This window comes from Sander vitreus, chromosome 11 (genome assembly GCF_031162955.1).
Source record: "Sander vitreus isolate 19-12246 chromosome 11, sanVit1, whole genome shotgun sequence".
NCBI classification, from domain to species: domain Eukaryota; kingdom Metazoa; phylum Chordata; class Actinopteri; order Perciformes; family Percidae; genus Sander; species Sander vitreus.
The window spans coordinates 28,572,768-28,585,297 of NC_135865.1; the positions used below are offsets into that span (position 1 = coordinate 28,572,768).

General features: G+C 42.4%; 1 protein-coding gene across 1 annotated transcript; it reads right to left on the reverse strand.

The window, feature by feature from the left end:
- Positions 1 to 3,304: 3,304 nt before the first annotated feature.
- On the reverse strand, positions 3,305 to 11,999 carry rgcc (regulator of cell cycle). The gene is made up of 5 exons (XM_078262653.1): positions 11,832 to 11,999; positions 11,196 to 11,369; positions 6,364 to 6,471; positions 4,877 to 4,939; positions 3,305 to 4,016 (listed from the first exon to the last, which is right to left on the reverse strand). Exons 1-5 carry the CDS (start codon positions 11,857 to 11,859, stop codon positions 4,009 to 4,011), a joined length of 381 nt encoding a protein of 126 aa, XP_078118779.1. The 5' UTR covers positions 11,860 to 11,999; the 3' UTR covers positions 3,305 to 4,008.
- Positions 12,000 to 12,530: the final 531 nt, after the last annotated feature.

A 12,530-nucleotide genomic window follows, 5' to 3' on the forward strand; every position in this document is an offset into this window, starting at 1 on the left:
ACGTCCCAGTTAGAGAGGAAATGCCGGAAACATATTCTTTGTAAATCTTTAAAATCATTTCCTAGCAGACCTGTCTTGTTGCACCATCCAAATTTTCTTCATCTTCTTCTTCTACTTTCCATTTTCGGTGCGTAGATTGCTAGCTCGAAGTTCGTGTTGTTTACCGTAACTTAGGGATTTTGAAAATGGCATCTCAGCGCAGAAGGTGAGGGGAAAATGTACTTTGGTTGATCCAGACTAGTATACGGGCTGTCCACTGGCAAAGCCAACACTTCTACAGGACTAATCCATGCTGCCAAAAAGATGCCCACCTTTGCCAACTGGGAAAGTTGTTTTAGAAGAAAGGGCAACCCTCCCGCTGCCCTCGTGGGATCATGTGTTGTGTCAACATGGTCTCTCAGATCAGTGCCAGCTGATCCGTGGTGCAGAACAGTGCAGATAGGTGGACTCACAGAGGGAGAGTGCCCACAGCTTTTCGTCTGCTAACTGTAGTGAAGAAACAACACAGAGACGGGTGTCTGCATGCCAGCTTCCTGCCATCAGATTAACCCAGTCTGGCATGCACTGATAGGCTGGCTGGATCCACTGACTGTGAACAACAGCCGTGCACAGCTGTGAGCGACTCTCAATCACAATCACAGGTCTCATGTGGGCTGAGGTCTCATTTGAGCCCTTCAAAACATGAGACTTCATAGGAAATCAAATCAAAGGCTGCAGCACAAATCAGTTCAGATGCAATCAGTAACTGGCTGAAGGAAAGGAGGGACATGATGTCTTCCTTTACAACAGTTAGTGGCCAAGTGAGGACACAGAGCCACATTACAGTAAACATAGTCTCGCATTGCCATACCTTCCTCCACAGCTCTACGGAAGTAGGTCTGGCTAGTCCACACAGCATTTCTGGATGGGAGAAAAACATGCTCTGGTTTATTAGCATTTCTTTAAACCAATGGCAATCGTCTTGGGTGGTGCTAAGCCTTGGACGGAGCAACGGTGCCTCTGCAAAGTAGCCTCGGGAAGGAACGTGTATGTTCAAAAGTTGTTTTAGTTGTGCAACAGAAAACTCAGATTGGACAGATAGTCTAGCTAGCTGTCTGGATTTACCCTGCAGAGATCTGAGGAGCAGTTAACCATAGTCCTCACAAATCCACCGGAGGTTAGAATGCCAACACAGAGAAAGAGGAAGGGGACGGACATCTGGCCTAAAATGAGGCACATCTGGCCGAATTTCCAGCGGAAACTGAACAATCACTGATAAGATTTTCTCCCAGGGTCTAACACCCCTTGGAAGCCCCTTCTCACCCCTAGGGGTCCCCGGGCCCCATTTCCGGAACCATTGACGTAGGCCACGACATAGGACACTTACTGTACGTAACTGGCACTACCATAAATCAGCCTTAAGAATGTATAACAGAAAGCCTGCGTGACAAACTTGTAGCATGGACTTTACCAGGCAGGGGGAGAGACACCATTGAGTTACATTATGGGAAATGTAGGAACCATCATGTTTGGCTGTTTGGCATATAGCACTAAAAGTCAGAATATCTTGGCCTCTTTTGCACACATTTTGACCATTCTTTTTTTCAATCTGTGTCTTGCAAGTACCGAAACTTTATGAAATAGTAATACATAATTGTTGGAGTATTCCTTTAAGTACATCAAACTACATCAAAACAATTCGGTTGCACCTGCTGCACTGCTACCATGGAACCAGTGTCGACGCGTATCTGCCCATAGTTAGTGACCTTTGACCCCTGGTGGTCAGCAGATGGAGGGGTGCCTCTGACACAAGATTACTTCAGCCACACCTGCTGCTGGGCCACGAAGGGTCGCGCCCTCCTGTCTCCCTCCACCTCTGGAAATAGACCCTACTGCTGCAGAAGTTACGTAAGTCCCTGCTTTGTTGAGTGCTTGACTAATGAGCACAGAAGACGTGTAATAGCTATTTCTGTGTATATATATTTCTCAGTGAATGTCCCACTTCTTCCTTCATGCAGTCTAGTTTGGTGAGTCTTTCTCTGTGGTGGACTACAGTGCATAACTGCATCCACATTCCATGAAAGTAATTGTTTAATGTAGATCCCATTTGGTTTGCCTGCCTGCCTGTGTTTGCAGCACTGTGTTGGCCGAGTTAAGGCTACATCTAAAGAGCTACGTTTTAATTTTTAGGCAGCGTTTTGAGACAAAAACAATCTCCGTCCACACAAGAGTTTTAGCTCCAGTAGCAGAACTAATCTCTGTCCATATTAACACGTCTGACAACACATATCATATGACCATTCGCATACAAAGGTCACATTTAAATTGTGACCGTCAACATCTAATAACACCAAACCTGAGGATAGTGAAAGTAAATCAAAGTTTATTCACAAATTAACTACGATTGATTAAACCAAAACTATGGGAGGTCTGGCCAAAATGAACAAAAGAGAAGAAGCCTGGGCCAACCCATCAAGGGCTGTCGGACCCAGAACTCCCCCCCCCCAAACTAAAGAGTAGACTAACTAATAGAAACAAAGCCGCGAAAACTAGACTACCAGACCTCCATCCTCAAAGCAATGAAACACAAAAAAGAAAGATAACAGAAAACAACGGAAGACAGCGATGATCCGTGCTGCTTCAGTCTCTTCCCCCCGAGCGATTTCTGTCTCCCTCTTATATCCAAGGGCGGGGCCACCCTCAATCACAGATCAGGAACACCTGAGATGAACAGAGAGGAGGAAAGAGCAGGGCGGGGAGCACATAACAGGAGGAAGCAGATATTCTGACGTTACAGACTACAAAGCAACCCCGGACTTTTCAAACCAAAACAGGGGCAGCAGTGTTTCCAAATGTCTTCGTTTTAGGGGCTCGGAAACGCCGGAGTAGTGTGGACACAAGACGTAAACGTACTAAAAGATATTCGTTTTTTAAAACCATTGTAGAAGTGTGGATGTAGCTTAAGCCAAACAATTTGGAAGGAGATCAGCATTAATACACACAGGGGCCAAGAGAAGGAAACACCAGGAAAGTGGTGTTGGAGGGTTAATAAAGTGCTGAGATGCAGAGGAGCCAGCTGTCATTCAAAAATCCCCACTGTATTACCGCTCCAATTCAGCCAGTCAGCAGCTCCACAGCCTCTGGACGAAATCAATACCTTCTTGTGTGATTTGATTTGAATATAGATATAAGGACTAAAAAGAGAGAGGGGAATTACTACAGCACATATAAAGCTAAACAGAAGTGCACATTAAATTCAGATTACTGAGAGAATGTGACAGAAGTGCAGAGAAGCAGATGTTTCAATGAAGAGAGGAGGCACGTGTTATTAAAAGAACAATATTCCATACTTTAATATCATCTCTGGCAGGCATTAGCTGTATTAAATAGACATATATTGCTTTCCAGTTTTCAGTTCACATTTAAGCATGTAACTTTATTCCAACAATCGTAATCTGACTGTCCTGTTAATACCAAGGCAAACAGAATGTGAAGCCATTATTATTTACATGAGATACAAAAATATATTTCCCAAAAAAAAGAAGCTCTATAAAATTACAAATATATTTCAATTATAAAAAGCCATTTTTTAAATACTCTTCCAGCTCAAGTTTGGGATGAGGGAGTGTAGCCTGGCCTGTGTGGTGGTTTGTGAATCTGACAATACATTTCCCCAGTGACTTTTTGTACGATATATATCGCCACATTTTCATTCCTCACAACATTTCATGGAGTCCATTACATCATGGCTGCTGAAGTATTCTTGTCCTCAGGTTCCCCAAGAATTATTTTTGACCCTTCTTGCAGCTAGGTGGCCTGGAGTTAGTAGAGCTGGGTTAACTTTAGGAGAGTGCTGGGCTAGACCTGAAGCCGTGGTGGAGCCACTTTGGAAGTTTGCTGTGCCATCCAGCTGTATTCTGTTGGGTGGTTTTTCTGTGTGGGGGGGCCGAGCGCATGCTAGCCGCTTGACGGGGGTCCAGACATGCACTCCCTCATGGCTACACTCCAAGATGACTGTGAGCCTCCGTGTCACATGCCTAAGAAGAGACAGACAGACATGATTAGAACTGGACTGCCTGGCTCCTTTGCTTGCCAGCTCTATTCTCAGAGCGGTGGACGTTCTGGTTTACGGGCTGGTCATCGTAAACACCGGTGGCCCTAATAAACACACCATTCTCCGGGGCTAACAGGGGGCTGGCTGACTGCCCCGGCTGGCTGACTGCATGTCCAGATTTACAAAGCGACTGGACGCCTGCGAGCTCTGAAAGATGGACATTCAGTGGCCAAAACACAGAACAGAGCCAGATGGTTGAAGGAATATAAAAAAAAAAAAAAAAATGGAAATTAAGAAAGCGTTTCAACTCCTACTTCTGTCTTATTCCATTCCTGACATTTACAATTGGAATTTCAGCCCACGTTTGCACCAGCACACATTCCTTATACTTGGATGCAAGTTCAAACACTCACAAGCCTTGAAGTAAAGAAAGAAAAGTTCCAACACAAATGAACCATGTATGTCTATTACAATGCCCTTTTGCATTCTTAAGTTACACAGCTCGAGGAGAAAAGGACAGGATAAAATTGAAAAACCCAGAGTTCACAGATTGCATGGTGTTGGTTGCAGCACTTTCTGGTGAAAAGGGATACGCTGCCTTTCTCTCCAGTGTAACCCCAGAGGCCTCACGGTCCACATAACATGCCCCGGCTCCTTCACAGTCCCGACACATCCTCGTTTCTTAGAAACCTAAGGGGAGTGCCTCCTGTGTCACTTTATGAATGGTCGTTAGCATAGCTGACATAGGGAACAAACGCTCCTGCTAATCCCAAGTAGCGGGCAGCGCCAGCACATGGGCTAATTCATCAGGGGTTCTGACAGCTAGCTTGCATTAGCACTTACCCTCTAATGTCCTGTCAAGGTCTGCAATGAAGTCCTCCAGTTCCTTAGTGTCGCCCAGTTTGGCTGCAAGGGAGAGAAAGAGATTTAGACTGCACACTGCAAACCTCTGATGTACATTTACAGCTAAAATCTCACAGTATCTTTCTGTTTTAATGTTATACAGGATCATACTGTAAATGGCAATACATTCTGGGAGAAAATATTGATATTACATCGCAATTTGCGAATATTACAGATTACAGTAACAATGCATCTTGGGAAAATAAAGGAAAAGGCGGGAATTACACTGCAGCCTGTATATTAATGTACATTCAAATAATACAGTAAGAATCTGTCTATGTACAGTAAAATACCTTCAAATAAACAGTAGTTTACTGGCAAAGCTGCTGCCTGTATATTACTGTAAATTTACGGTGAAAGTTAACTAAAAATAGGGTTGAGTTGTGTTTGTGTTTGCTCGTTTGAATGACTATATTATTACAGTTATTTGCTGTTAACGTACGGGTCAGCAGTTGCGGAGGTTTTTTTTAAAAGTTGGGAATTTAGAACAACACATTAGACATTTTCAATGAGGAAAGAAGCTCTGGAAAACGTTTGGATGACAATAGAAGACTTGGCTGTCCGGGAAAGTTTGCTAATAAATTCACAAAACGCAATGAGCTGATGTAAAAAAAGTTTAAAGTCAGAATTGTGAGACTAAAATCTTTAATCGGTTTAGGTTTCTTAATTAAGGTTTCAGACTCACTAAAAAATCTCACATACTGGGCGCCTGGGAAGCTCACCTGGTAGAGTGGGCCCTAATACAGAGGCTCAGTCCTTGCCGCAGCGGCCGCGGGTTCGGTTCCAACCTGCGGCCCTTTGCTGCATGTCATTCCCCCTCTCTCTCCCCTTTCATGTCTAAGCTGTCCTGTCAAATAAAGGCCTAAAATGCCACACAAAAAAAAAAATCTCACATACTGTTTTAGCCTACTAAATTGGAATTTCAGACGCAGCCTTAAAAAAGAAAATCTGAATTCTGACTTTAATCCACAGTCTATGCTTTAATCTCACAATTCTGAATTTAAACCCAGAGACTTTATTCTCAGCATTCTGACTTGTTAACTCACAACTCAAATACATTTTTCATATGTAGCCCTAATCCTCTTTTGTAGACGTCTATTCTCTGGTTCCGCTAATGCAAACTAATAAACGGAGGAAGTGGAAATAAATGTTGGAATGAGTCAAGACCAAGACCAAACATTCTGACATGGATTTAAGTTTAATTTTGCCACATCATAAGAATAAAAATGAGATTAATGGTTCTGCATGTCTTACATTATATGATTTATGCTTTGTAATACAGAATAATTACAGAGATGTGATTTTGTCTGCAGCCCTGGGCTTTGCCACAGTAAATAAAACTGTATTTATTTCATTTTTTGTTGTTGTTGTAATGCAACAAGTCACAGTTGTGTGTGTGCGTCTACGCATAACGGGGTGTAGCTCACGTTTTGGTGACATAAGAGGAGGTGAGTTGGTGGCAGGGGAAAGCACGGTGGGGGAGTTCAGCCTCTCATCGCTGAAGCTGAAGCTGTTTCTGTTGAGTGACTCTGCACCTGTCAGTAAAAAAAGAGAGAGAAAACTAAATTTGATTAGGTGAGCGTTCACATTTTGGGGTACCCCCCACGTAGCACACGCAAATGTGATCTGTGTCAGTGGAGCAGCTTCAGGGTGTAGCATTCTCCTCTAATGACAGCCTTCCTCTATGGCCTGTCACACACATGCATGTGCTTGTATTTGGACACACAGAGGTGTGTATACCAGCGGTGGAAGAAGTATTTAGATCCTTTACTTAAGGAAAAGTACTAATACCACACTGTAAAAAAAATACTCTTTACAAGTAAAAGTCATGCAGTGAAAATGTTAGTTAAGTAAAAGTATGTGAGTATCATCAGGAAAACGTACTTAAAGTATTAAAAGGAAAATTACTCAATGCAGAAAAATCCTCACATTTAAGAAACTGTTCTGTCAGGTGTTTAATGGTCTAGTCATTTCAGCTGGACTTGTAGGCCGTTATATTGTTGGGTAGTTTCATTTATAATAAAACATTGTATTTTATAATCTACATGTGTTTTGTGTGCAACAATCTTATGTTGTAAAGTAACTAGTAACTATAAAGCTGTCAGTTGAATGTACAATAAAGTACAATATTACTCTCTGAAATGTAGCGGAGTAGAAGTAGAAAGTGGCATGAAAAAGAAAAGACTCAAGTAAAGTACAAGTACCTCGACATTTGTACTTAAGTACAGTGCTTGAGTAAATGTACTTAGTTACATTCCACATCTGGCGTATACACAAACACATACTTGGACAAAGGCAAAGTGTAACAATTGTACTCCAAAGTCAATGCTGACCCAGAAACAGTTCCATAAGCAGACGTTTGTTTGCTCTGCTACACTGGATAACCCCGAAGCAAAAAAATGTGTGTAGTGGCAGTTAGTGACAGCAATATAACAGGTTGTCCTGGGCAGAGAGGTCTCTGAAGCCATGCAACTCTTCCCTGCTCTTAAGGGAGATTTCTCTCTGACACGTTTAGACTCTGATACCAGAGCAGGGCACGGTCTTGTTCTGTCTCCAATGTACCACCCAAACTCTAAACGCATGGTTACATAAATGATATAATGGCCCCTTTGATTCTGCCAGATCCATATTTCAAGCCACCACATAACAACACATTTTCACTGTCTGGTAAGAAATAAAGGAAGAGAAAAGTAGGGCTGCAACTAACGATTATTTTCATCGTCGATCAATCAGTTGATTATTATAAAATGTCAGAAAATGGTGAAAAATGTCAATCAGTGATTCCCAAAGCCCGAGATGACGTCCTCAAATGTCTTGTTTTGTCCACAACTCAAAGATATTCAGTTGACTGTCACAGAGGAGAGAAGAAACTAGAACAATATTCACATTTGAGAAGCTGGAATCAGAGAATTTGAATATATAAACCGTATAATCCATTATCAAAAAAGTTGGGGATAATTGTATAGTTGACAACTCACGGATTGATCGAGAAGGAAGTGGAGACTCTTTCTGCAGCTAGACTCTTGTATGACAGGATAGAATTGGGCTTGTCTATCTGACTTCATTTTTTTTTTTTAAAACTGTCGAATGAATTCAGTGGTGTAGTCTAATGTATTGTAGTGGGTATACTGTACTGTATATACATATATTGGCCTATATATATGGGCCAGAATCTGCCGTTGTGGGAGGGGGGGGCATATCATAGTGGGGGGTCTGGCTGTCCTCCCCCAGGGTTATTTTGGGCGTCAACGACTTCATTTCCTGCATTCGGATAACTTTTATTCACCAATTTACGGTGGAAATATCTTTATGCCTATGCAAAGAAGGTGTTTTTTTGATGGCAATTCAAAATATATAAATGGAAATAATGGAAAGTATGTCGTTGCGTGTCATTGGGCATTTTCAAGCGGATATATGGAAATCCTGGAGCTTTCTTAGTGGGTATACTGCGTATACCTGCGTATCACGTAGACTACACCGCTGAATGAATGGTAGAATCTCTGTGAGTGTGAAGTTTGTGTGACATAAAGAAAGATTAGGGAGCACTTAAAGCTCGTCTATCTCGCTCGTCTGTGCAGATCTCTGGCGGAACTTAACAGTGTCTCAGATGTCGACCACTTACTTACCAATCTGTGATCTGTACCACTCCCACCACTCAGCACTGTGAACACACAGCGGCAGCTAGAAGACGCCACACACAACGGTCCGACACACACACACACACACACACACACACACACACACACACACCAAAATGTACGTATTTCTCCTCTAGAAAGTTTGTTTAATGGATAAGGCTCAAGATATTCTATAGTAACTTATTGTTAACAAAGCCTTTGGATAAATCAACAGTTAGTGATTCTACTATCAAGTACTGCATGTGTAGCCAAAGTCTGATGTAGCTTTGAGCTATAGCTTCATGAGCCATTACATTGCACTGGGTAACATGTTCCTACATCATGGTGAACATGGGCACTGTAGTTTATATGAGTCAATCTCACATACACCACCCTGCTGTCTTAAATTCAAATGTGTATGAGTCTGCAGCTGAAAATAGTCCCTGTCAGATTTACTCCTTTTTTTTGTAATATTTGCCAAAAAACTACAGTGCCCAGCTGTTTTGGGAAATTACTGAGCCTTTAAAAAAAATGTAATTATGCATTTGTGAGCCATTTTTAAAGATTTACAGTAATGTATTAGGAAACGAATGGGCTGAGAGCATGCACACACGCACACACACACACACACACACACACACACACACACACACACACACACAGAGCAGTGGCCTTAACCTTGACGTTTGACTTGGACATAAATCCCTCTCATTTCTCTGTTTTTATTTCTGCTCATATATTCTGTTTTGTTATTCAAACTCTCGCTCTTCTGCCGTCTTTCTGTCTCTGCCCCTCACTCAAACATGGACGTTCTAGAGTGGACCTATAAGACACTGTGTCATTTATCTGCACGTTCACCAGTCTGTCCATCCATCACGCTGCAACACAATAGGTTGTCCCTGCGTGGGACAGGCCCCTCTTCATTAGACTGCCATGGAGAGGACAGAGCTCATGCAGGAATCTGATCCCCAGAGCAAATCAGCAAGCTCATAAGCACCACAGACAGAGGTTCCAACAACTTCCTCTGCTTTTATTACATAATGGTCCTCACTGGTAATGTGGTAACAACATAAATGCATAATAACTGTGGTTCCAGTGGGTTTGTGAGAGCGTCATCAGAGAATCTGACATTTTATAGACCAAACAACTAATCGATTAATGGATAAAATAATCAACAGATTTATCGACACTGAAAATAATTGTTAAATGCAGTCCTAGTTTAGAAATGACCAAATTAGCGTCTGGATCTCTCTGGAATGATCCAGACAACTGAAGACTTTAAAGATCTTTCCACATCTTCCCCATGGACGTCCCAACCCACTCACACGCGTCTGTCTGGGAAACTATCTTTGCTCACGGGGAGCTGAAGCATATTTTTCTCTCCGTGTATCAGCATATGATCACATTTGGGTAAGAGGCTGCCGGAGGCCAGCTCTCCAGCTGGGGAAGCACACTTTTTAAAAAGACTGTTAGAGAAATAAAGTAACGCATGACAGTAAAACTTTAGAGAAGCAGCCACAATATGGGGGCAGGTGTGCCAAGAAATGCAGCAGTAGCTTAATCTGACGCCCAAATCTCTGGACTTTGATCAAGGATCTCTCTCTCTCTCTCTCTCTCTCTCTGTTCATGTGTGAGAGCATGCATGGATGGATGCATGCATGCGCAACAGTTTGCCGAAAACAGTAACAGAAAGAAGTTATAAGACTTCTCGAAAAAACTTCTTGCGACTGTATCTCACGGCAAAGTTTGGGAAACTCCTTCAGACTGACAACCATAAATGACAGATTCAGAAAACAAACCATAACTACAACATGTCAGAGCCTGATCTCCATTCTGGAGTCACAGTCTGACACCAAATCAGGGACTTTTTATTCCACAATGGTCTGGAATCCCTGCTTTCGAGACTCCTAAATGTATCTACATGACTTTTATTGATCCATGATACAGATCATAGGGAGTTTATCATTTGTATTTTTTATTATAATGATTCATATGGGTTGAAACATTTTACAGTTTTTTTCTTGATTTTTAACTATCAATATTGCATCCATATTTGAAAAATTAGTCTCTGAATCCACTTTTTTTTTAATCTTTTTTTTGGTCTGCTGTTTTACAATCACTCTGCAGCACTTTGAATTGAATATAGTTATGTTTAAAAGGTGATATCAGCGGTGTACTCTATGTGATACGCAGGTATACGCACTAAGAAAGCTCCAGGATTTCCATATACCCACTGAAAAATGCCCAATGACACGCAACTACATACTTTCCATTATATTTTTGATATATTTTGAATTGTCATCTGTGTATTTCCACCGTAAATTGGTGCATAAAAGTGTATCTACAGGAAATGAAGTCGTTGATGCTCAAAACTTCCCTGGGGGAGGACACCCAGACCCCCCACTATGATATGGCCCCCCCTCTCCCAAATGCAGATTCTGGCCAATACACAGAACAGTATACCCACTACAATACATTAGACTACACCACTGGGTGCTATGTGCCCTATTTGTCATTGCATGGTCCAAGGAGAATATTTGACAATATTTTGTTGTTGTCACACCCAGGAGAGCTTTATGGACAAAATGATGCTTCCTAAATCTGTTGAATATACATTTGATAATTGGTCCCCAATAACTCACTCTCGGAGTCGCTGATGCCGCTGTCGCTGACGCTCGCGCTGCTCCTCCTCTTCATGGTCTTGAGGTGTTCGTCGTACCGAAAGTGTCGCTTCTCCACCGGGGACGTGAAGTCCTCCATCACCGCGTCGAACTCGCACAGCACGTCGCTCAGATCCTCCTCGTTGGCCAGCTTCGCTGCAAGAAAAAAACGACGGAGAAAAAGGGACATTTAAGAGAGGCATTTTTGGATCGACTGTAACTTTCCTATGCTCCTAATTATGTGGCTATGTGGATCTACAGTATAGTGAAAAGTATTGCGATATAAATAGGCTAAAAAATGTTAACAAAATAGTTCCTATTGTAATAAAATATTCCTACATTAATGTTACTGGAGCTGTAGAGTCTCATAGGCTGCCAATTAAAACAACTCATGTTTGGGATGGCTATAAGATGATTATGAGATGACTCGAGAAGTAGTAGTAGTGAAAAGTATTGCGATATAATAAAAAAAAAACATAAAAATGTATAATAAAATATTTCCTACTGGAATAGTGTAATTGAATATCCCTACAGGGATGTTATTGGAGTATGGAGTGATACATTAACAGCAAGCAAGTGTTATTAGGCTACGAATAAAGATATTTTGAGAATATTTACCTTGAGGTTTCAGCTTTGGAGACTTCATTATTCCAGTAATCAGGTTGGAGATGATCCAAAATCTGTTATATATATATATAAAATAATAATTTACTGTATGTCCGTCAGTGTAAAGTCCCACTGGGTCCGGCTGTGTGCAAAACTCCTGCAGGTCTTGAACTAACCCTCCAGCCCGAGGACTGCCGCCTTTTATGAGTCCTACTCAGAGGGGGCGGGACGACACAAGCAGAAGAGGGGCGTGTGTGTGTGTGTGTGTGTGTGTGTGTGTGTGTGTGTGTGTGTGTGTGTGTGTGTGTGTGTGCACGCGCGTGTGCGTGCGCGCATCTGCCGCGCGTGTGAGCGCCCGTCTTTCTGTGCGTGTGTGTGTGTATGTGCGTGTGTGCGTGTGTGCGCCCGTGTTTTTGTACGTACGTGTGTGTTCGCACGTGCGTGTGCGTATTTGCCCGTGTGTGTGTGTGTGTGTGTGTGTGCTTGTGTGCCCGTGTGTGGTTGCGTGCGTGTGTGTGCGCGCGCGCGCGGTGACCAATAAAAGTTGTCCTGTTGCAGTTACACTCCCCTGACGTCTCCCTCATAAAAGTATGTTTGTAAACAACTCGTGTGTCGCCTGCCAGGCAGAGCTGAGATATCCAGAGATATTAATAATCATGACCCAGTCAGTGCTTTTCATGTTGTATCACCAGGCAGATCATGCCAGGGGGA